Source organism: Phyllobates terribilis, unplaced genomic scaffold, assembly GCF_046119375.1.
Source record: "Phyllobates terribilis strain yellow unplaced genomic scaffold, ASM4611937v1 Scaffold_11__3_contigs__length_659146591, whole genome shotgun sequence".
In the NCBI taxonomy this organism is placed as follows: domain Eukaryota; kingdom Metazoa; phylum Chordata; class Amphibia; order Anura; family Dendrobatidae; genus Phyllobates; species Phyllobates terribilis.
The window spans coordinates 483,426,643-483,452,113 of NW_027362771.1; the positions used below are offsets into that span (position 1 = coordinate 483,426,643).

The 25,471-nt window shown below is 41.8% G+C and overlaps 1 protein-coding gene across 2 annotated transcripts in view; it reads left to right on the plus strand.

The window, feature by feature from the left end:
• MAP2K5 (mitogen-activated protein kinase kinase 5) overlaps positions 1 to 25,471 on the plus strand; it is a 146,581-nt gene that overhangs the window by 111,157 nt on the left and 9,953 nt on the right. For both annotated transcript variants that reach the window (XM_073653460.1, XM_073653462.1), the window contains 5 exons: positions 3,924 to 3,953; positions 18,310 to 18,336; positions 18,725 to 18,757; positions 21,616 to 21,677; positions 21,839 to 21,884. In XM_073653460.1, the coding sequence (XP_073509561.1) occupies positions 3,924 to 3,953; positions 18,310 to 18,336; positions 18,725 to 18,757; positions 21,616 to 21,677; positions 21,839 to 21,884 (198 nt within the window). The remainder of the gene's footprint in view (positions 1 to 3,923; positions 3,954 to 18,309; positions 18,337 to 18,724; positions 18,758 to 21,615; positions 21,678 to 21,838; positions 21,885 to 25,471) is intronic.

A 25,471-nucleotide genomic window follows, 5' to 3' on the forward strand; every position in this document is an offset into this window, starting at 1 on the left:
TGTCTTCCATCCTGGTCCCCTGTAGCCTCCATCCTGGTCCCCTGTGGCCTCCATCCTGGTCCCCTGTGGCCTCCATCCTGGTCCTCTATGGCCTCCATCCTGGTCCTCTATGGCCTCCATCCTGTTCCTTTATGGTCTCCATCCTGGTCCTCTCTGCAGCACATCCTGGTCCCCTATGGCCTCCATCCTGGTCCCCTTTGCCGCCCATCTTGGGTTCCTCTGTAACTCACACATAAAAAAGACCCTTTTTACCTCTATTCTCGCCCGTGGCAATCTCTTTTTGCTGCATATGTTGCATGGAAGAAGCCGGCAGCTGATGTCAGCGTACACTTCGCTGCATGGCATCACGGTCATGTGGCGTCGGTGACTTGCTTTCCGATGTCAGCTGCCAGTCACTGGTAGGCTGGCCGCCATTTTAAATATTGCAGTGCTGGCAGTCGGTGGCTTCCTGTACCGCAATGCATTCCAACTGAATATGTGTTCGAGGATTCACATTCAGTTGAAACCGGCGGGCCCCTGGTCTTCAGTAGTGGATTTGGTCACTGCTTCTTGCCGGTTCAGGGAACCCGTAGTAATTTTAACAACCAGTTCCCCCAAACAGGAGAGAACCAGCTGAATCCCACCAATGCACTAGAGGACTAGTAAACCTGCTGCCATGTAATCCTTGATGTTCATGAGCTATGTTCTCACCCTCACCACTAACTGGCAGCTTTCTGCCTATGCACAGTGTACACAGAAAGCTGCCAATCAGTTGTGTGGGCGGGGTTAAACAGGGCTCAGCATTCAGATAACTGGGAGATCGGCAGCAGATAAAACCGTGATGTTATCAGTCCAGTAAGTGACACATCGCTGGAATCAGGATCTGTGTCCCTGCATCTTGCTGCTCTCAGATCGGGTAGTAAAACATGGTGATATGTTCTCCTTATGTTCTCATTTGCACGGGAAGGTTTTGCTTGTTTCTTACCCAGTAAATATTTGATTAGTGAAGAATCACTGGTTTCTGTCGTTTTGTATTTAATCAGCCAAGTGTTTGGTAAATTAGGCCTATTAGATCTTAATTAAAGTAAATGGCAGTGACGACTATTGCATGTTCTCCTTGTGATGCACAATACTAAGCAAAGTGCAGCCAGCCACTCAGGGGCCAGGGGGCTCGGTGACACTCGCTGACCTCACTAGGTGTTGATTTTGGGGGCAATTTAGGTGCACAATTAACTGGCAGCACCTCTGGCTGTGAATTAATAGTTGCTTGCAGAATATCTCCCCCTCCTCCTCTGTCACCAATGCTGAGAACACTGTGGCTGCCTTGAGGAGGGCTATCCATCACTCACTGACCAGAACTTCCGTAATTAGTGCATGTTATGGCCCTGTGCTCCAGCGATTCAGAAGCTGGCGCTCCAGCCGCAAACAAACTTTGCTGGAGTAAAACTCAGAGATGATTTATCCAGCGGTTGCGCAGGGACATAGAGCGGGGGGCTGCAGGACGTCTGTGAAGTGTAAGCGAAGGTTCACTCAGGCCCGACTGGGACTTCCATGCATCAAACTCAGGCAGCCAATGCACACACAGCTAGTGCGCGAGCCATAAGATAAATAAGGCAATTATAGCAGCGACGTTGGGTTACAGTGTGAACGGGAGCCGGTCTCCGTCCAGCAGGGTGGGCAGAGGGGAGCAAGGCTTTTAAACAAGAACTGTATGCTCTGGATGCACAGAGATCACACTTGGTATGGTGCGCGCCGCACTCGCATGACATCGAAAGGATTTCCCAATTTAATAAGGTTATTCAAAAGATGCAGCCAGAAGTATTGATATTAGTTCTACTTCTTTCACTCTATACAAACTCCAGAAAACTAATATAAGACTCCTGAAATATATGCAGGAAATGTAGGACGTTTCTGAGATTGACGAGAGCATGTATGAAGTGTTTTTATTTTTGTACAAGATCCATGATATATATGATGGACGCTGAGTGCCACCGGTTCACGTGCTGGGGGGGTGCAAAATACTTGCCTGCTCCGGGCACTCACAAGCCATTCTGCGCCAGCATTAATTCTTTCAGCACTTTGCACTACAGTAGCTCTTCTGAGGGCTCAGACCAAATGGGCTAGCCTTTTTTCTCACACCAGTGAGCCTTGGGTGCCCACCTTGTTACTGGTTGACTGCTTGTTCATTACCAGACCACTTGGTTGGTACTAGCCACTATATACCATGCACACCCCACAAGACCTACCATTTTGGAGATGCTTTGACCTAGTGAGCAAGTTCTCTTTAGTCATAGTCGCTTGAATCCTTTTACATGCCCATTTTTACATACCTCCATTAGACCTGATAAGGACACTGTATTTACTTTGAAAATCCTTTATTCTTTTGTATAATCCTTTATCAAAGTTTAAATTCAGTGTCTGCTGACCTTGCCTTATTGACAGCTTCTCAGTGTTCCTCCTCCCTGCTGAGATCTCGCACTGCTTGTATAAGCTGCAGCTGTCCGTCAGGCTCGGTGAGCAGAAGGTATATTTGGATTTGGGAGTTGTACTATACCATTCTATGGCTGTACTCACAAAATAATCATCTTAATATCAGCATTATACAGCCAAATTGACATGGATTTTTAAAGGAAGTACACCAGCCTCATCAGATTGAAAAAATCTATTTAAACATGTTTGTATGATGAGAGCTGGTTAATTCTGCCAATTTTCTTCCCATTTCCATACACTTTTCTACGAGTATCCTATGATCTGTCATTCTGCGTTCACCTGCTCTGTGTCCTACATCGTGTCCTGACCTGCAGTGCTCTCATGCTCTGTCTCTAGTCGCACCCCGTGTCCTGCTACAGGTCAGGCCGCCGTCTCCTCCATCGCTCCGTGTTGCTGGCTCTGGTGCCCCTCCACAGGGGTCAGAGCCTCTGCTCGCTGCCAGCTAATAGTGTTATACATTAAACATGGAGCTTCCTTGCCCCCCTCTCCGCTCAGGCTTTGTTCCTAAACCCCCAGACACACTGTGCATTTGCAGCCTGTACACATCAGATTACATTCATTTGTAATTCCTTCACTTGCTCTCTCGGCCTCATTCACAGTTACTCTGCCGCTGCCCCTGTAATCGCTCACTCAGTGAACTGTTGCAGCTTCATGCCAGCCACCCTTATGAGTTACCTGCCCTGCAAGTAGCCTGATTAACCCTTTCTTCCCAAGAACTGGGAGATCCATCTAAACATGGTGGCTTCCTGACATCCCAAGAAGTATGTGAAAGAGCTTGGGTATATTCAGGATAGCACGCTGATGTGTTTGCAATGAACCCGCTCACCTCCTAAGCGATTCCAATCTACCATTGTGCTCTGTGATTGTTCAGCTTCCAGCCTTTAAGTCAGTAGTTAATTAAGAAAATCCTCTGCAGTTCATGAGCACATCACTTTCTCCCCCCCTGCTCTATGTGCCCAGTAATAAACTACCCCTCCTGTCTGGATGACCCTCCCTGAAACACACAGGCAGAATTAAGAAGCCATAAAGGCTTCATTAAATCTGAAGCACATTTTATACCCTTCCATGTCTGCAGGCTGTGTCTGAATGTTATGTATGCCACGCTCTCTGCCGACCCTCCTTCCTAATACTTTCGCCATTACGTCTTGAAAGAACTAATAATTAAGAAGACTCTGCATGTTTACAGGAACGGCGAAATCATTAGCAACTTTTTCCATATTTAACTTTGCTCTTGTTTGCTCAGTGCAGGAAAATGCATTATTTCTCATACTTGTGTGGTACACAGAGACACCAGATTTTTTGGGATGGTAGACCCACCTAATTACTAAGTGTTCATATGCAAAGCTTTGAAAAATTAAGCTTTATTAAATAGATAAAAATCCTTTAAAAAAATGTCTCAACTCTCCAAGTGTCTTGGAATTTCATGTAATATATCTTTTCTTCTCTTTCTGCAGCTAGCACTTGGAAGATTCCCATACCCACAGGTAACGTACATTTCTGTCCCATATTGCCTATGAAGGAGGATTATTGTCGGTGAAACCTCGTTTAGACGACCACACAAAATTTGTTTTGGGGGTGAACGGTTAGTTTACATAACATATGGTGGAACTGGGAACTTGGCACCAGAAATCTGATAAGTGGTTGTCTTTTGGAGCAGTTTCACTGTATTCTCTTTTTTTTTTTTATTAAAACTTTTTTATTGAGGTATAAACATAGCAATATATAAATAACCAGATCAGATGAATACAGTGAAAATGCATAGTAGCATATAAAAAGTGCATTTACTTCAGATCTTGGATATAAATGACAATTCATGTTAAATGTTGTTATTTTATTCTCTTAAAGGGACTCTATACACACATGGCTGTTGATGCCAAGTGCAGGCGCTTGGTGCACCCTTGGCTTGGGCAAACATTTAAATGCACCTTCCCACCTACATCTTTTCCCTGTATCTCTCTGCCCATCGCTGGCCATGTGAAGCCAAAGCTGTCAATCAAAGAAGAGGACATAGAGGGACATCATGTAGGGGGGGGAGGTGCACTTAAATGTTTGGTCACGCCAAGGGTGCACCGAGCGCCTGTACTTGGTTTGAACAGACTTAAAGGGACTCTGTCAGCACAGAATGACTGTGCAAAAGAAAGTGCAGGCGCTCGTTGCATCATGGCGGGGCCAGATATATTTAAGTGCACCTCCCCACCTGCATGTTTTCTTTCTATCTTCAACCTCCCCCCTTCTTTGATTGACTGCTCTGCCTTTATAGAGCCAGAGAAGGGTGGAGATAGAGGGAAAACAAGCAGGTGGGAAGGTGTATATAAATGACTGGCCCCGCCATGATGAACCGAGCCCCGTACTTGGTTTGAACAGTCATTTTGTGCTGACAGAGCCCCTTTAAGCTGCATTCACACAGATATTTGTGACCAATCTTACAGATTCTAAAATTGGTCACTCGTTTACACGGGACAATAATCGGGGCACGAGCGTTTAAGGGCAATCATCCCGACTTTTGGCCTTTCTAACTAAGCCAACAAACGCCCGACAATTGAGCAAATTGGTCATATGTCGACTGTGATGATTTTTGAGAAGGTTTAAAGTTCATTGTTCTCTGTATAAATAACATGAAAGGCTTTGTGCACACAATGATCGTATCAGCCATTGTTCTGAGCACACAGAACTTTGATAAGAAAGATTTCAACCAGTTCAAATGCCCATTTGCACCCACCAATTTTGATCTGATTAGACAGAAATTGGTCAGATGTTTGTGCATGTAAATGCCCCCTGAATCATCATTATTGTGCTGGGTCCTGTTCAGACCCTTTAGTAGGGTTTTGTGTGCTTTTCCGCAGTAGTGGACAGGAGTTTTCCAACTGAATTGTTTAGCCATAAAGAGGATTTGCCATTAGGTCAAAACTGGCCAATTTTTGTGTTTTTCTGCTGCCCCCCTGAGTATTCTGACTTTTCTTTTTAGAAAATCCACCGTACGTTTTTTATTTAGGGCTAATTTTTATGGTCTTTACCAAGGAGCCATTGCTCCCCGGATTCTCTGGGGTGTGTTTCTTTAGGTCGCTCTGCATTATTACCGGGTGAGCAATGCCCCTTGAAAAGACTGTAAAACATGCACTAAATTACAGGGCCCAGATCTTTGGAACCATATGGTGGAATTACAAAAAACAAAACCGAATACTCTGGGAAGCAGTGGGAATTGGGAATAAAATAGGAGCGAAAACTGGCCACTTTTGATTTGGGGAGAGGTTGTCTTTAAAGAAGCACGCTTCTCATCAAAGCTTTTATCCTTTTACTATATTGCAGTCATAATATTATATGGCACTGTGTACTTACAATTGCTCATTTTGCCCTTCTACCCAGTTAATTCTTCTTTTCCATTAGGTCTATGACTTCACGTGATTAAATACAGACTAGCTGCATCCTTCTAAGCTCTATGTAGAAACAGGAGGTCTCTTGCCCAGCATGAGTCATCCCCCAGTGTAGTGATGACTCATGTAGGGAGAAGACTTCCTGTTTCTACAGAGCTTAGAAGGATTCAGCTAGTCTGTTGTAAATCACCTGATGTCATAGACCTACCGGAAAATAGAAGAAGTAGCTGGGCTAGAAGGGCAAAATGAGCAATTGTAAGTGCACAGTGCTATAGAATATTATGCCTGCAATATATTAAGCGGATAAAAACTTTGATGGGAGGAGGAGTGCTTCTTTAAGGGAAGAAATATCAGGTATAAATGCATACAGCAGTTTCTCTTATCGGGTTCCCTTCCTACTGTCATCCTGCCCATCTTGTCTCCAGCAGTATAATAGATCTGTCATTCACAAATTATTACCCACCATCAATAATAATTGGGATGACACTGCCAATGAAATATAGAACATACTGATTGCCTGGGTAGAAAGCATTACTAAGAACGTAGAACAAAAAAGACATGCATCGTCCCTTTATGATACCTTTTTAATAACTTTGTTCACAGCTCGCAGCTTGTACATGACTGACACTAGGTTCAGAAGGTTAATTGTCTGTATATAAATGGACTAATTGTTCTGTATATAACCTTTGCTGGCACTTTCTTCAGGTTTTACCATCACACTCTAGTGCATGTGTGTATGACAAATACAATCATTCAATGCAACAGAAATATAAGAAATCCGGGTAGTCAGTAGCCCACCACTCACCTGGTTTGCTCTTTATTCTGTAAGGAAACTCCTTGATTAAAATGCAATTGTGCATGGTATATAGAGGGTGGGGCAAATCTTATTTTGACAATTTCCATTCCATAATTCCTTCATATACAGCTCCACTATTTTGATCAAGCTCAAGACATTGATCTTGACCTATCTTGATCTTTCTAGATTCAACTTAGTAAATGCATGCATTTAGTTTGCAATGTATTTGATCATTTGTGATAAGGAATGAGTTAATGGCGTCTGCGCTGGGGTCTGTGAACTTGCATCTGGCAGTCTCCTGACACTGGCCTTCATGCCGCACCATATGAAAGGATGGACACTTGGCTGGCTGAGGATCCCGCATCCTGGGAAAATCACATGCTGTTGGCGAGTGAAGACACCGGTGTCTGGTCCATGCCTCGGGCTCTGCTTGGTTATTTATAGGAGGGGACTGGCGGATCTCTTCAGGCAGCTATTAACAGACTATTATAATGCTAATTGAGGGATCTCGCCCTGGAAGATTATTAGAATAACATCTTGATGTGTAAGTGTTTGGAACCGCAAGCATTGTGATAGAATATATGCATATTATTTTTTAACTCTGTTCCTGTTATAGTGCAAGTTCCAGAATTTAGTGACTTATCCATAGAGCTGACCATTTCCCTGATTTCATCTTTTAGTGTTTGACTAATGTCCTTTTCTACCCAAGCTCAACCCTTTTAGATCAGTTCACTGAATGTTTGTGTATAGTACAAGTGTAAATGAATCCAGTGCTCGTATGTCGAGCAATTTCACCTGTCCATTATTCCCACACCCAGTCTATGTCCTCATTCCTTGTGGTCATCATATCGAATCCATTCTTCACCCAGTTTTTCTTCTTTCTACAATCACCCACAGTCCAGATTTGAAAGCCAGACGCAATCCTTTTGAAAGTCCATTATCAGGGTTCCTTTAAATTAAGTTCAGATTCCTTCCTGATTTCTCTCAAAATGGTATTATAAGTACCGTATAAGACAAAGTAAGTTATGTTCACACATTTGAGTTTTTGCAGTGTTTTTTGTTTTACACTAAAAATGCATCTCTAGGCATGAAAAACGCACATTTTTGAATGATTTCTACTTGCGATTTTTGAATAGGTGAAAAACGCTGTAAGAATTAACAACTGCAGACTTAAAAAAAACACATTGATGGGTAAAATAAATATATAAAATAATATTTTGCTGATACTGTAAAACGCAGCGTTTTTTACGCGCGAGAAAGCACACTGAAAAAAACGCAGCATGTGAACATAGCCGAAGATATTCTGGAATCAAATTTGAGATTTGATACGTTAAATTTTCTGAAACCTGTCCTTTGTTTTTCTCCTATCAGGTTATGTGAACACAATGTCTTTAAAAGTTGTCCACTATTGGGACAACCCCTTCTTGATCTAAATGTTTGACCCCGATAAAATAAAAAAAGCTTGTACTTACCTCCTGTGTGGCCGCGCTGTTCCAGCGGTGTCAGCACTCGCATTCCCGGGACTCCCGTGATGTTGTTGTGACATGTGAGCCTGGTGCCCAATCAGCGCTGGCGTCACTGGCCCCGCCTCCTGACGAATTGAACATGAAGAGGAAGTCAGAGATCAGCTGCAGCTCCGACTTCTTCCTCTTCATGTTCAATTTGTACGTAGGCGGAGACAGTGACGCCAGCGCTGATTGGGCACCGGGCTCACGTGTCATTACAACTATAGATTTTTTTATTTTATCAGGTCCAAGCATGGGGTATAACAAGGAGTTGTCCTAGTAGTGGACATCTTCTTTAAGACTCCAGCACAACCACCGAGGTTTTCCTAGGAAAAGTTTATTCAGGAATAAGCCGGTGGTCTTCTTCCTGGAGCAGCTTCTTTGGTGGTTTTGCTGTTGTTTTTGAGATGGTGCCATTGCCAGCATCCTTTTTTCCTAAAATTTTAACCTATAACTAGTGGGCAGCCTCTAAGTGGAAGCCACCAATAGGAGTAACAAAAGGCTGAACATGTGCACAGCAATGTCGTTTTTACATTGTAGTGTGTTATAATCATTTTTTGCAGCGCTTTTTCAGGTGGATTAGAAGAAAAATCCGCCTGAAAAAAGAGGTTATCTGCACATACCTTTAGACTGTGTGCCCACCATGAGTTTTTGTAGAGTTTTTGACAACCCTTATCTTCACTTAGTCAAAAATGCTGCATCTTACGTTTACATGAAATTGGATGGGATTTATAGAGATCTCATACCCTCTATGCTTTTTTTTTACACCGCGTAAACTAACCTGCGGGGTGTGTGTGTCAAATCCGCAACATGTCAATTTCTCTTTCGAGTACGCAGAGTTTTATGGGCCGATTTTTCCCATAGACTTGCATTAGATGCAGAAAATCCAGAGGTAAAAAACGCACATGCATTTTTAGTGTGTTTGCACAGCGGAAATGCATCAAAACCGCATGTAATCTGCATATGACTATCAAAAAAGTTTTGTCAAAGCAAAATACCAGAAAGTATCAAAAACAAAGCGGCTTTATTTAAAACATGTGACACCAAAAAGAGGCAAACACAGGGTCAAAGACGCGATAAACACGCAATGAGAAGAACGCAAGTAACATAATTTACTTAATAGGTGCAGAAAATCTGCAACATCAAAAACTCACTAAAAGCTCATGATGGGAACGCAGCCTTACTAGGATTTCTCTGGAACTGAAAACAGTTTAAATAGGCCAAAAACAGCAAATCTAACAAGGTTTCTATGTTGATGTGATTGCAGTGGGTGACACTTGACCATCAGGGTTAAACTACAGTCACACATCAGTTTCCATTTTTACCGCTGTGTAAAGTACACCATTTTTTTCCCTCATGTGTCATCCATTTTGCTTCACTTTTTAAAAACGGGTGAGAAAAAAAAGTTGGAGGATTGTTTGAACTTTTTTTTTTTTTTTTTTTTTTTATCCATTTACTATAGGCAGTGGATTAAAAACATGAATCACGGATGAAAAAGTGAACTAAAAATTATGTCTTCCATTTTTCAGCCCTTTTTTACAGATCCCATAGACTTTAATGGTCAAGTCTGATCTGTAGAATGCACGGATCTACACCGACTTGTTTTTTAAAACTGACGTGTGCATGGATCATTGAAATTCCATGTACAACGGATGTCTTAATACGACCTAAGGCGCTGTACACACCCTTGTGCCGTCCGTTTTTTAAATCGAACCACACGGTCCCATAGAGTTTCATTAATCCATTCACTCATCTGATTTACTCAGAGAAAGTCCTATGCTGATCCATTTTTAGCTTCTGAAAAATCAAAAACCTGATGGAAGTTTCTTATACTTTTCTTAGCAAACAGTTATTGAAAAATGGACAGTACTAGAATGTACTCTGTTTTTTTTTCACAAACCCATTTACGACATTGGGTGAGTTCTGTCTGCAAAACAACCAAAATAGCATTTGTCTGTTTTTTATGTAGAAAAATGGCAGCTATCAGTTTATTCTCATTTACCTTAAAAATATTAGTTTAGTTCATAGACTTATTATTACTCCTCTCTGCGATTGTTCCCATCTCAATGCACCTGACTGCTCTGTAAAGATCGATGTTCCCAAGTCCGCTCCGTATAGTCATTTAATTCTATAGTTTCATAGTACAGATGTATAATGTGAATATTTAAGGCCAGACATAGAGCCCGGAGAATGCAGGTCATATATAAGGAGCCTATTGTTCTTTAAATAACATTGGGGAAGTGTTTTTCTCCGAATAAGTCGCATTTTGGCTCCAGTTGTAGAAATCGTCCAGTAAATGAAATGAGAATGCCCCAGAGAGTCGCTGATCAGATATGTGAGTGGATATTGTCTGTTACAGCCGAGCTGCCTGTGTTTTCACACCCCATTAATTCATTACTTCCATCCTTTCATCTCCAAATTTCATTTTTCTTTTTCATTTTTTTTTTCCTATCCCCTTTTCAAAAAAGAATGGTGCCCCCTCCTCTTTCCACCTGCCCCCTGCTGCTGCCTCAGTCTTCTCTGCGCTGTTAATTTTCCTGACTCCATATGGAGTAACAGCGCTTTCACCTGCAGGCTGAATGAGATTCTGCTGCACGTCCTCGGGCCAGAGCTGCAAGATCAGGTTGCCGATGCCCGAGTGTGCCAGGCGCCCTCAGTGGCAGAGTACAAATAACAAATTGGATGCATCTACAAGCCTCCTGTAAAGTGTATTTATTGTGCGCCTCTCGGTTTGCACACACTGATTGTAAGGTTATTCTGGCATTGGGAACCACGATTCTCGGGCTGCGGCAGTAGCTTATCGGCTGGAATTATTCATTGATGAGACCTTCCAGCCATGAGAGGACAGGAAGCAAAAAAAGTGGCATAAAGTCAGTTTTACAGTGATCAGAAGTTCTCTGTAGTATTGAAGGGTCCTCAAAAATGGCGCAAATAAACAATTCATTTTCCTTATCTCCAACTCTTGACTGGTGTACGTCTACACCAATGTTCTGTTTGTTAAATTTGCATATATTACCGAGGTCTCTTGTTCCCAATCACTATTCCAAACCATAAAATGTGTCTACAACTCCCAATATGGCGCACGGCATGTATCCTCTAGTGACAAAAATGGTAAACACAGAAATGTATCATCTATGCACAAACATTATATTTTCAGATTATTACTGCAAATTATTTATTTAGGTGAGATTATTGGTGTACATGTTGACCCCATCCTTCACAACAAGGCAACCCTATGCAGCAGGGACCCCAAATGCGAAAAAAAACATGTTTTTTGTTACTAATTCTCACTTACTGATGGCCAGACTTTGTACAATGTTTCTATACTGTCCACTACTGTTCTTGTCCATTAATTTTTACAGAGGAAAGTGCGTATAAACAGGAAACGAGAGCCTGCTACCCCAGGAGCAAGCAGTGCCAGACTACCAATTAGGCATAGTGGGCACCAGCCTATGTGCCTCGTGTCTTTTGGTGGCTTCGCGCAATGAATGAAAAATAATATTAATTTGATATTGAAAGAAATTCATAATCTGTGTGCTGGCCCGGCCAGCTGACATTGGAGGCCAGATGGAGTAATTCTGCTCCAATGTGAGCGTTACAGCAAGCGGCAGTGAAGTGATGTTTGGGCTGTGGTCGGGTATATTCGAGGAGAATTCACGAGTAGTAGAGGAGAGGGGCACTGTGTGATCGGGCATGGCAACTGTGTGATTGGCTAGAACTAGGAGTGGAAGTGGAGGAGAGGTAAGTGTCCATGAGTTCTCGCCGACGCCAGATCATAATAGAATAATAGAGCCCCGAGATTTCAACTGCTTAGGGGTTCTACAGAGTTTGGCAGCAAGCAGACATATGCAATATATATAATGACGCACTTCTTTTCTTTATTCCTGTTTATTTCCAAGGTTTGCATGAACTGGAAAATATGGCAGCTGGTCCTTCCAACAATAAGGTCTCATGTTCATGGCTATAAAGCATAAAAGTTTTATTGGGTGGAAATTAAGAAAAAAATGTATTCCTTTCCATGAAATTAGAGGCATAGAGAGCACAGTGCTTAGGAGGGTTATCTGCCTTCGGTGGTATTTTTTGTTTTATTTAAAGCTTATATTTGGAGCTAAAAAACATTTTTTTGCAATTCAGTTTCATTAAAAAAAATTGCAATTAGCCTTGTACTCTTTTGAAGACAAAGGAGTTGAATGAGGATCCATGGATGAGCTCTTTCTAGTGGTTTGACAGGAGAGTTTGTGACTCCTTAATCTGTCTTGTTCTAAACTACTGATTCGGGACCCTTCTCACGTCAGTGTCTCCCATACGTGTAGTGATAGTTTTCACACATACTGGAGACACTTATACATGTAGACCCATTTAAATCTGAGGCTGCGCACATGTCCGTGTGTCCGTGGACATGTCAGGTTTTTTTCCGGCATCACGGATGTCAATATGTCCCGCACACAGATGACCTACAGGTGTGTCATCCGTGTTCCGTCCGTGTGACACGTACTGGAATAGAATGCTGAATAGAAATGACAGATGTTTAGGTGTTAGATGTGCAAAGATAGAAAATAGATAGAAATATGTCTGTGTGATATATCATTAGTGTAGTGCTTATGTAGTTTTCTGTACATGTATTTAGCTTTAAAAAAAAAAATGGCGTGGGGTCCCCCTTATTTTTAATAACCAGCTAAGGTAAAGCAGACAGCTGTGACCTGGTCTCATTAGTCAGGGGCCAATAACCATGGAGCTTCCATGTCTTTTAATATCAGCTCACAACTGTCAGCTTAGCCCTGACTGGTTATTAAAAATGGGGGACCCTAAAAAAAAAAAAAAAAAAAATGTGGCGTCCCCCTTATTTTTAATAACCAGCAAAGGCTAAGTAGACAGCTCCAGGCTGATATAAATAGGTCCATGGATGCCCCTTCCCAGACTAATAAGATCATCCCTCAGCCGCCCCAGAAATGGCGCATCCATGGCATTTAAGTGAAAAATTGTCACTATGGCTGGGCAACCTCTTTAAGCAAACTAAACCCCAAACTTGCAAAAATGTTCAGATTCCCAATAGTTCCCTGAATGGTGCTGTAAAAGGGGCAAGGCAAAGCAAGAAAACATATCTAACAGAGTATATTTTAGGGGCGTTTCTGGACACCCCTGGGAGCAAGACTTAAATATTCAGAATCTTACATTTTCGACGCTGGTAAGGATAGAACATAACATTAGGTTGTATACTGTAAGCCTCATTTATAAAAGCGGTCTTAAAGAAAAACTGCCTTTGTTGCCCATAGCAACCAGTCTTGGCTCCGCTTTACTTTTGTTAAATGGCTCTGGCAAAATGGAAGCTGTGCTGTGATTGGTTGCTATGGGCAACAAAGGCAGTTTTCCTTCTAGACAAATCTGCCCATGTATGATTTCACACATCAACCCGTGTATTAGTATACATATATCCGATATTATATGTGAAAAGGCAGATTACTGAAAATATAGACACTGCGACAAACAAAATGGATTGATCCATTTTGTAATATTGCTGCCTGCATTCAGATAGTGTTATGAAAGTGGATATAATTGTACCATAATACAGGGGCATACCTTTCAGCGTGAGGGCCCCAATGCAAGATCTCCATTAGGGCCCCCACAATCATGGGTCATAATAGAACTGTTCTTCTCATATGGGCCAAGGTGACATCTTGGGCCCTCCTGGGCTCTGATCAACCCTGACCCCTGCACCCACTGTAGTTACAGCCCTGTGACCGTGTAACTTTTTAATTTAATTTTGGTCTGTTTTAATTGTGGGTGAACCCTAATGAATGTTCACTGTATCTTCCTCTAACCCTATGAAGCGTTGCTGCACATAGCCTACTTCTAGGTGCGGTTTCCGCCCTTCTAATTTTTTAGGTTAGTTGAAGAACTACGCATAAATGTCACATGTGGTCTCACCGAGGATTTGTATGAAGGTCATTTTTTTTTCCCCTCTAAATGTACCCATAATGTTTGGTCCATTTGCTTTAAAGATTGTTAAAAGTTCTTTCTGGGAAAACATGGCTGGTCTTTCATTGCAGGATTGTGAATTGATCCCACAGGCCCAACATGGGTTTTATATGGGTTTTCTCAAAATCTTCTCCAGGGTTCCTCAAGGGTACGCTTTCACCGAGGCGGGGGTTTTGGGGAGGTTTCTCTAGGCATAGCCTGTGATCAGAACACACACTAATTCCAACCCTGCCCCATGTTGTGATTAATTTGCATTCTTTGTCAGAAGTTAATGGAGTTTTTTATGACTGCTTCTGAAGAGCTGATCTGCTGTTTATACACTTACCAGTGGAAATCCTCGCCCTCCCCCGCACTGATTGATGGAGATGCTCTCTGTTATTCCAAACGGCTTTTTAAGCTGTTTTTAAGAATTATTTGAATAAAATGCTGGCGTGCATTGTGTCAGGGGGGAGAATGGAAGATTATCTGATGAACGAGATAGAAGAGACAGATAAGAGAGCTCAGTGGGAAGAAGAAAGATCACAAGAGGAAAAGAGACTGTGACATGGATGGGAGTAGAGACATGTCTACATCTGGTAGAAGATCCAGCCAGAAGAAAGTAAAAAGAGCCGCATGTTGTAACAAATCTAGTTTTTTGATGTTAAGCATATAGTCATGATGGGCCCTATTCACGATGATCAATTCTGGTGTAAAATACATACAAATGTCGCAACAATTTTTAGCAGCTCAAAGTTGCACAAAAATGTTGCGACTTTTGGCTTTTTTTTCCCATAATATGAGGAGTTGGGGCGGGACGGGTTGTGGCAAAGCTTTCCCGTCTATTTCACCAAAATTTACGCCATCTTAAGGGAGCAGTCAGACAGCCGTATAAATCGGACTGAGGTCGGACCGCAGTGCATGGACTAGCTGGCGGCTCTCCTGACCCGAGCATGACCTGTTCAAGTATTTCCATGCAGCTGTCACGCTCTGGTCGGGAGAGCCATCAGCCAGTCTGAACGTTGTGTTCCGATCTTGGCCCAATTTATACGACCATCTGACTGCCCCAAAATGGCGTAAATTTTGCCAGAAATATGCTCTAGTCTTTGACTTGGGTAACATTACTGGAGAAAAGTGCTCACCAGTTCTAAGATGCGCCTATTCCATTAAGGGGCATGTGTCTTTTAATGAATTAGGCGCATTTTACTCTAGGGGTCCCTTCATTAAGACTGGCATGCAAAACACCAGTCTTAGGCTATGTTCACACACGTTGTGTTTTGCTGCGTATTTTGAAGCAGATTTTTATGCAGATTTTCAGCTGCGTCTTGCAGTACCTGCAAAGTGTATGAGAAACCAGAATTCTCTGTTCACACATGTTGCTATTTGTTTGCTGCGTATTTTCTGCCTTCCTTGCATATTTGGAAAATAGATCATGTCACTTCCTTCAGCATTTTTTCACCCATAGAAAGTAATAGGTGGTCAAAAAAACGCAACAAGAAACGCACCAAAACCTGCATTTTTAACACAGCTGTTTTCCTGCGAGAAAAGTTAGCAGCAAATTTGCAGCAGAAAAAAACACAACGTGTGTGAAAATAGCCTTCATGTAGATTATGGTCCCGATTCAATATCTGATGTGCATTGCCATTCTTCTTTGACTTGTGATCATCTAAGCCCATTGATACCCAAACTCCTTAGGAAGTGTCTTTCCAGTTGGCTTTCACCAAAGTTCCTGCCTATATACCTACACCTTAACGCAGAATGGAGAACTTCCAGAAAGAAAGAAATCCAAGAGTGTTCCATTAAATTAGCTATAGAAAGGCTTCTCTGATGAATCATGGCAGCTAATCTTACTGACTTTCCTATTAAACCTGCCCCTTTGCCTCTGACACCACTTATCTATGGGAGAACAGAAGGAGGAGTCCAAACTTGACCCTGTTCTCTTCAAAGTCCTCAGGGGGCATTTAGGCTAATCCCATAGACACGATTTTCAGCAGGACATGTTGTAATTGGATGGGTCCTTGGACAAAAATTATGGTCAGTTCTTACAGAAAATGCTGGATTAATTATCTTCATTGTACAAGTGCTTATAAATGTATATTTACAATGGCAGATATGTCCCAGACATTTCTGCAGCTGAAAATCGTTTGCATTCATATGAATGGGGTTGTTTCTGAACGTCCCTGTTGGATGAAAAGAACACTGGCAAAAAAAATTCTGCAAGTTTAACATGTTTGAATACATCCCTAAAGGGATTTTCCACTTTGAGGACAATGAACTTAAAATGCTCTAAAATACCTAATGGACCTGGGGACATTCGTTACTTGGTCTTTGTGATTTTAGAACATTTGGAGTACATTATCCTAAAAGTGGAAAACCCTTTAAATAATATCTGTCCACATTAGATGTCTGATAAAACAATTAGCTATGGACAAGTCCGCCCCGTTCCATTTAAAACCTGTAAATTGCCATAGACTATTGGCCTCGCTATTTTGCACAGACTGGCCGGCGGCTCTCCGACCCGAGCGTGCCATCTATTTCTATGCAGGAAACGGCAAGGTGGCAGTGCTCTACCCAGTTAGATTATGAAATCTTACCTTTATTGAAGTCAACAAATCAACAGATCACAAACGAAAGGTCCGATATTGGTGGCGCTCAGGAAGCAAAGTACCTTGTAGTAAAAGGTAGATTAGCTTCACTATAGAGGTGGGAGATGGCACTAGGAAAGAACACGTTCAGGTGATGAGCAGGTTAACAATAGATGTAGGAAACGGCAAAGTGGCGGTGCGCTGCAAGGTTAAAGTACAATATTCAGCGAATAACGTTACCCTTATTAAAGTTCACAAATCAACAGATCACAAACTAGTTTTCGGCACCAGAGAGGAGCCTTCGTCAGGTGTTTTTAAAAATCACCTGACGAAGGCTCTTGTCTGGAGTCGAAAACTAGTTTGTGATCTGTAAATTTGTGAACTTTAATAAGGGTAACATTATTCGCTGAATATTGTACTTTAACCGGGCAGCGCACCGCCACCTTGCCGTTTCCTACATCTATTGTTAACCTGCTCATCACCTGAATGTGTTCTTTCCTAGTGCCATCTCCCACCTCTATAGTGAAGCTAATCTACCTTTTACTACATGGTACTTTGCTTCCTGAGCGCCACCAATATCGGACCTTTCTAAATATATTTCTATGCAGCTATCACACTCGTCCAGTCCGAGCATTGCGGTCCGATTTATATGGCCTTCTTACTGCGCCCTTATAAAAGGTACAGCAAAGTACCACATTACAAACCTGTGTGAATATGTGGTAAACCAGCGCACCACACTCCTGAAATACTTGGGCTCAGCTTCACCATAGGTAGTCATTAGATGAATAGAATATGAAAGTTGCTTTTCTTGGTCACTTGTGGTGACCCCCTTCCCAACATCTTTCACACCTGTGAAGCTCCTCATCACACCTGTGAAGCTCCTCATCACACCTGTGAAGCTCCTCATCACACCCTGGACCTGGCCTTACCGGACTTCCGATCTGTGCACAGAGCGGTCTTCCCTGGCAGCTCTGGCCCTTCGCTCCACACACCAGCTCCCTGTCCCATTACAGAGATATAATTAAAGTTTGTGTCTCCCAGCCAGAAATTAGGCAGGGGTGACACGCCAGGCCAGCCCTGGCAGGCAGCCAGAAATTCTAATTTCTGACGATGATTTAATTTCAATTTTAAATAAATCGTTTTTTAATTTAAAAAGAGCGAGTTTCCTCACATTAGCGATGATTGCCACATTAAGCTCTGCGCTCACGATGGAGCCGCATAAAACATTATTTATACACGGAGCGGAAACGGCTCTGCCTCTGAAATGGATTATGTTTTTTTTTTTTTCCTTTTCCCTCCCTCTTCTAATATAACCTGGAGGATACTAAAAAGTGTTTGTGGTAAATTAGCATTCTGCCGACTTTCACCCATAAATGAGAGAAGAGCTATTAACACTTGTGTATTTTCATTATGTAAATTGTGTTAACACATGCCCACAAATTGCCACCAGCAAGACAATCATTTTCTCCCAGTGATCATAATGTGTCCTAGTGAGATGTTTTGATTATGACATGCTAATTACATATTGCCTTTTTCCCCCTCTGCTCTCGCATGTCTATTCTTTCACTCTTTTGTGCACGTTCTTATTTATTATATTTTTATGTAATATTTTTCATCTCTTTACCTCCCAGATTCAGAAAAATCATGGCTCTTTAATGGTGAGTGTTATGAGTCCAGGCAGAAGGGAGGGGTGAGGGTGATGGCGGTAGGGAAATCTCAAAAGGGGGGAGATATATATAAAAAAAAAAAATTCACTTTTCTTTTTTTTTTTTTTCCTGATGGCTGATTCTTTCTGCATGCTCCACTGCCTTGTTTTAAACTTTGCAAATTGCATTTTGAAGAAAAAGCAAACATTTAACTGCCTGTATTAGATTAGGTACCATTAGAAATAATAGCAATGCTCCAGCATCAATGTTTTTATAAGAGCTCTCTGCTGTTGATTAATCTTGCTATTTTTATTGCATTAATGGTGTTTTTTTGTGTCTCTTATGACTCTACTGTAGAGATATTGCATATAGGTTAATACTTGTCTCTCTCTCTCCGCAGCCGTTCCAGATATTGCAATGCATTGTTGATGAGGTGAGTCTCAGACTTATGTGCTTTCGCTCCTAAAGTCATTCCTAATGGAGTGGAAAGCTTATATTTTGTTTCCTAATGAAGCACAATGGACGACACCCTCTGAGAGAGTTCATTGGCAAGGCTTGGAGCTGTTTAACATGGCTTGGCCTATGCTCTCCCCCCACTCCTAGCTCTTTGAGAGCCCCCTGCAGACTGATCCTATCTGTTGTACCAGGCCCCATGGACAGGGCTGGAGAATATTAATCGGGGCTCATCCCTGTCTGCTGCAAATCTAAAGAGAAGATCTCCATGTGGAGGTAGCGTAATTGAACAGGACATAATAGAGAATGCATAGAAGGATTAGGAGCGGTCTCTCTTATGTATCCGTGTGGGAGTGCATAGATTTGTATATTTATGTAGATAAAGACATCATATTTTGTCTTTCTTAGTAGCCACATTTTTATGATGTAGATCGGCGTCCAGCTCGGTGGCTGCAGCCGGTCATCTCGTTTCACCGCTCTAGGACCAGTTGGTTACACAAATCCTCATTGCAATGTAAATGGGGTAGATAAAGGTTAGCTGAGGGATATTAGCATCCCACACAATGCGCTGGCCATATTAGCCCCTATCTACTAAATATTGCTCAGATTTCCTAGCCCATATGTTATGTTATTGTGGACTGGAATTGGCCCACAAATCTGGTCTGTTCTTCATTTAATTTGTGCAGGAGCAGATTGTGGGTTGTATTGTTTCCTGACTGTGCTGGATGAACCATGTTCTGTTAATATGGGAATCGAAACCTTTAATCAGGGCTCCCACTAATTGTCCCTCTTGTAATTACAGCACTTGTTTCACTGATAATTGGGCCACAGTAATTATCTATATGGTTAGCAATCAGATGGCAGTGTGATACCGCCCTGGTGATTGGCATATGCTTGGAACTGTGTTGTTTTCACAAAGGCGTGTATGGTCACCTCCAGCATATAGGCACGTGCCTGTAACCAGCATATTGCCAACAAACAGGTTCTACTTGCAAGTGTATAATAATTCTGACTGTTGCAAATATCTTGGCATACCCAAAAAAACAAAAAGGGAATCTGTCACCAGGTTTTTGCTACCTAATCTGAGAGCAGAATAAAGTAGAGACAGGTTCCAGTGATGTGTCACTTACTGGTCTGCTTGGTGAGAAAATATTTTTTATGTAATCACTTTTTTATCTGCAGGAGATTATCACTAGAATATGGAAGACTGGTAAACCTGCTGCCGTGTAGTCCTCCATATTCATGAGCTTTGTATAATACCTCCCTCACTACTGATTGGCAGCTTTCTGCCTATGCACAGTGTACGTAGAAAGCTGCCAATCAGGGTTATATTCAGCTCCGCATTCAGAGGACTGGTAGATCTGCAGCAGATAAAACAGTGATTTTATAAAAAAAAATAAAATAAAACAAGCAGTCCAAAATGTAATCAGGCTCTCTGCCCCTACATCAGGCTGCTCTCAGATGAGGCAGCAAAAATCTAGTGACAAATTCCCTTTAACAGCTGTAGTAAAATAACTTGCAGTGTTTGCAGCATAAACATATGCTAGAGACATACTTTTGTCCCCCTGTAGTGTAGTGTGCAGTACATGAACAGAATCAGTCTCCTTCTCCCTCTGGCAGTTGACAGTATAGTCCCATCCCCCTCTACTGAAGGAGTCTTCTCACCTATACCGCCATGCTACCATAGAGGCTCTGCTCCTCTCCTGATAAGCAGGTCAATAAATTATTATTATTATCACTATGTAGAGAATTGGCTATGTTGAGAGGAACTGTGCATGTGTGTCCTTAGCACTCAGCTCATTAATACTATACTCTTTAAGCAAATGTCCTAACTCTACACTGGATAGTTTTTCTAAAAACATGTAAAATGTGTTTTTATCTTTTTTATGAACTTAATATAATATTTAATAACGAGACAACCTTTTAAAGGGATTCCATGAGAATAGAAGAAAGGGGGTACTTTTTTGAGAAACAACATCACTTATGTCCATCGACTGGTGTTGAAACTCGGGCCCTGATTCATCAAAGCGATTACTCCAAAATTTTTGCTGAAAGAGGAGTTTCACAAAAAAAATTGGCTAATTTTGTCACTTTCACCCCAGTTTTGCCCAACTCTGCCAAAATTGGCAGATCGGGAGTGTGACGCCACAGCTATTCTAATGACTAGCTGTGGTGTACCTTACGCCAGAAACCTTACTCCAGTCCTTGACTGGACAAAGGTTTGTGCCATGGTGCACAGATTCATTAAGATGGCGGGATTCACTGAGAGGTATGTGTTTCTTAATGAACCAGGCGCATCTCACTCCATGATGCCATCTCAAGACCGCCGTGAACATTGCCTGTGTTGATGAATCAGGGTCTTATTCTCAACTGAAAAATATCATATTATTATCTAATATCACCCATAACTGTAAATCACATTATCTTTGAAGTTCTCCTGTTATAAATTTGAAAACCACATAAATAAATTACTATTTTTTAGGAAATGGGCAATTTCCAAAATGGTGCATAGGGAAAGTAGAACATTTTCCCACCACAGAAACCAATTCCATTCCAGCTCTCATTTCCCAGAGGCGACTGCCACAACTTTTTTTTTACACCAGCTTTGGTAAATCTTTTTTTACCTTGTACAAACCATTATTACATACTTCCAGATAGGTTGTGTTCCTCCATGGATACATTGCTGTGTCATTATCGATTAGTTGTAGATTCCCAGTGATCGCAAAGAAGTCTCAGACTAATTTAATTTTGTAGAAAATTGTAGTTTTATGTGCAGTTTATACTATGTGAGCGCTATAATGACCACTTTTGTATTGTATTGTATTTGGATTGTTTTAGGATTCTCCAGTTCTTCCGGTGGGGGAATTTTCAGAGTCATTTATACACTTCATTACTCAATGGTAAGAATATTACGCATATGCTTCTTATTGTCCTGGGTGATGACTTTTCATCTTCATCTGTAGACATAATCCTTATGAATAAGTATGCAGTGTACGATCCCTTCCCGGCCAGTGAGGTTTGTAAAAACCAGCCTAATCGCCAACATGTTTTCTGTTTCTAGTATGAGAAAACTACCAAAAGAGAGGCCTGCTCCGGAAGAGTTAATGGTAAGAGTTGTGGCTATTGACCTAGCTAGCCAGTTGGCCTTGGTTGATGAGACATAACTGACATGAATCGGGGCTGCTATTTGCTGATTATAAGACCAGATTTTTTGGTTCAACAGTTTGTTTTGGGGTTTTTTTTAAAGCAAATAAAGTTCTTTGAGGAGATAGAAAGGATCAGATACATTACAGATATATTAAGTTAACAAGTCCATAAATCATTACCAGGAATGAATGTAAACATATTTCGTACATAGTAGTAACAGTATTAGAGATATTGTAGAGCAGATATAGGTCTTGAACTATTCTATGCAGGTTCTCTATCTTAGTGGGTTCCGGCCACAGACAGAAAATCAGTCCAAATAAACCAATAATAGTCATTGCTGCTCTTTATTTCTCTTTAGTGAGATAGCTTGATATGGGCGGGTTGGAAGACCACATAGACGAAAGTGCGGCCCAGAAGCCCTCCTCCCTCCCGCCCTCAGGTTGGCAACCACCCCATCCCCGCGCACCCCCTCACTGGTTAAGGAGTTCAACAGTTAGTGTGAAGAAGAGGTTCTCCATAGCTGCAACCACACATGCCTTATTGCTTCATATACTCTGCAAGGAAATGATAGTTCTGTTCATTATCCTCCTTTTTGGACACAACTATATATCAGAATGACTGTGAAACTACAGTGATGGAGCAGTAAGAGAGAGGGATCATTTTGGTGAAGTATTTTGGAATAAAAATACGGTACATATTTGCATGTGGATCTGTCTATGAGAAGCGGTGTGACAACCACCCTAGCACTATAATGGCTGCTCTTCCCGTTGTCACCTTTGGAAATCCAGTAGTATAATGTTAAAAGATGTGTTTTAGTACATACCCGCATTCCCAAAATAACATATCTAGGCATCTGTTCTTCTGTCTCTATATTGCGTTGTCCCTGGGTGTTACCAGTTGGGGCTGTGTCCCTGCACCATCACACTGTCCACTCACTGGTGCCCATGACACTGTCTAGAGAGACACCCCTTTAGACCAGGAAAATAGGAACACCCAATTGTCAATTTAATCATACATTATCAGGAGAAATAACAGAGGAATGACACAACACCCAGCAATGATAAAAAAAAAATAGTCCTGGCTTTTCTTTTATCAAGATTCCAAGTATATACTAAACCAAACATATCAGCAGGGGCACAGACCCCCTTTATTACATACATTTCTTATACATTAATTTAATTGGGGTTTATCAGAGTAACCAAGTTACTTATTGCCAAAGTGTAGTAGAAGTTTTTCTATCAGATCATATAAAGAAAGATAATCTGTCCATATTTGTTTTGCGTAAACCTTTGACCCAACCATATAACCCAGAGCGGCACCGTCTTACCCTACCTCCTCCTCTAAATATGGTGGTATATTGCTGAAGAGAAAAGATGATAAAGACCCTTTTAGCACCTTCGCTCTGTTATTCCTCTGCGACAGGCAGGCTCCACTGTGACCAAAGGTCTGTCTGCATTTTTCTGCGAGACCTGCCGAGGACTCGGTAGAAGAACTAGCGTGATTGAGAAGAGAAGGGTGGTAATTGCAAATTCTTGTATTGAACTTCTCTATGCCGCTTAACACTGAGCCCTCCAGGGGCCTAATTCAGTTATTTCACAAGGAGTCTAGGAAAACATTTGTCTGCTCTCTAAAGTGATGAATTGTGTATTGATATTATTACTATGTGATGGAAAGGGAGGGAAGTGGTTATAGATCAGAAGCAGCCGCTCGGGAGGTTTATCCTTGTAGTGTGACATAACACTACTGAGAACGATGAGTTATCATACCGTACATTGTCTGACTGCCCTGCACATAGCGTTCTTAGACTATTTCTATCATGGACTCTCTAAAGTCAGGTATTTATGGAGATGGAGCTTTATTCCTATGGTCTCACTTCCCATTTGGAGCAATTCATTACCAAAAGGTGAATTTCAAGTCTACCTGATTAGATAAGTATGTATAATCCTCTGGTTCCACCCATAGTCCTCCCATTTATCTACATGTTCCTTTCAGTAAGGGCTCATTTTGGCATCAGTGTTTCTTGTGTTCTTCATGGATAGTATTCTTGCAAGTCTATGGACCCATGTAAAAAAACTCTGACCGCACTTGGATCCTTCTGTGGGCTGACCATTATTCAAGGGCTGTTTGATAAGTGAAGCTTGAGAATCTTCCATCATTTTTTTGCACCATAGAAAGACTGATGAAACACTGACCTAACTCTGATGGTAAAAGCTGACATATTGACCAAATTCTGATGAAACACTGGTCAAAAGCGATAAAACTCTGACGTAAGAAAAATCACTGATGTCTGAGTAAGCCCCAAGTACAAGTGCTTCCCCCAGTGTAACTGTTGGGTGCAGCATGCTAAGGCCACCCTTTATAAGGATGTTCACACCCTTAGTCCAAAGCTCTCTGAGAACTGTAGTTCTCTACTGATATAGCAGAGTTAGGTCCTTTCAGGGTACTACTTTGATATCTCCGGCTGCAATCGTGGCAAACATCAGGAAAGCTCACATCCTGGAACCAACACGGCTCTCTTAGAAGGTTCATTAATGATCCTATATGGCAGCTGGACTGTATCGTCTTCTCTCCTGACCAGGTCTCTAATCACTGGAGAAAACTTCTGAAGACTTCTTTTGAAATGTATTAGAAAACCTTTTTCCTGCATTTCCAATTTGCATAGTCAGTAAAGATCTAAGGCTAGGGTCACACGAGCGTATAGAAAATCATCCAGAAAAGTGCGACCATTTTTTTTCTCACTTGTCATCCGTGTGTTGTACATATACAATCCGTTTTTTTACTCAGCAGTTATTAATCATTTACAGGACCATTCACAGCTTCCTATGTTACAGCATTGTAATGTATCCCTTAATATCGGATGCTATATTGTGACTGCATATGGCATCCGATTTTTTTTTTTTCTCGCAATCATCAGATTTCTGAGTGAAATCTCAACATGCTGCGATTTTTTCACAGACCGCTTCTGTCAGTGAAAAAAATCGTCCATCAGCGCTTTCCCATTGAATAATATTGGTCTGAGTGCTATCAGCACTCAGTGGTCATCAGCTCTGCCCCATAGAAGAACATTGGTCTGAGTGCTATCAGCACTCAGTGGTCATCAGCTCTGCCCCATAGAATAACATTGGTCTCAGTGCTATCAGCACTCAGTGGTCATCAGCTCTGCCCCATAGTATAACATTGGTCTCAGTGCTATCAGCACTCAGTGGTCATCAGCTCTGCCCCATAGTATAACATTGGTCTCAGTGCTATCAGCACTCAGTGGTCATCAGCTCTGCCCCATAGAATAACATTGGTCTGAGTGCTATCAGCACTCAGTGATCATCAGCTCTGCCCCATAGAATAACATTGGTCTGATGGCTATCAGCACTCAGTGGTCATCAGCTCTGCCCCATAGAATAACATTGGTCTCAGTGCTATCAGCACTCAGTGGTCATCAGCTCTGCCCCATAGAAGAACATTGGTCTGAGTGCTATCAGCACTCAGTGGTCATCAGCTCTGCCCCATAGAATAACATTGGTCTCAGTGCTATCAGCACTCAGTGGTCATC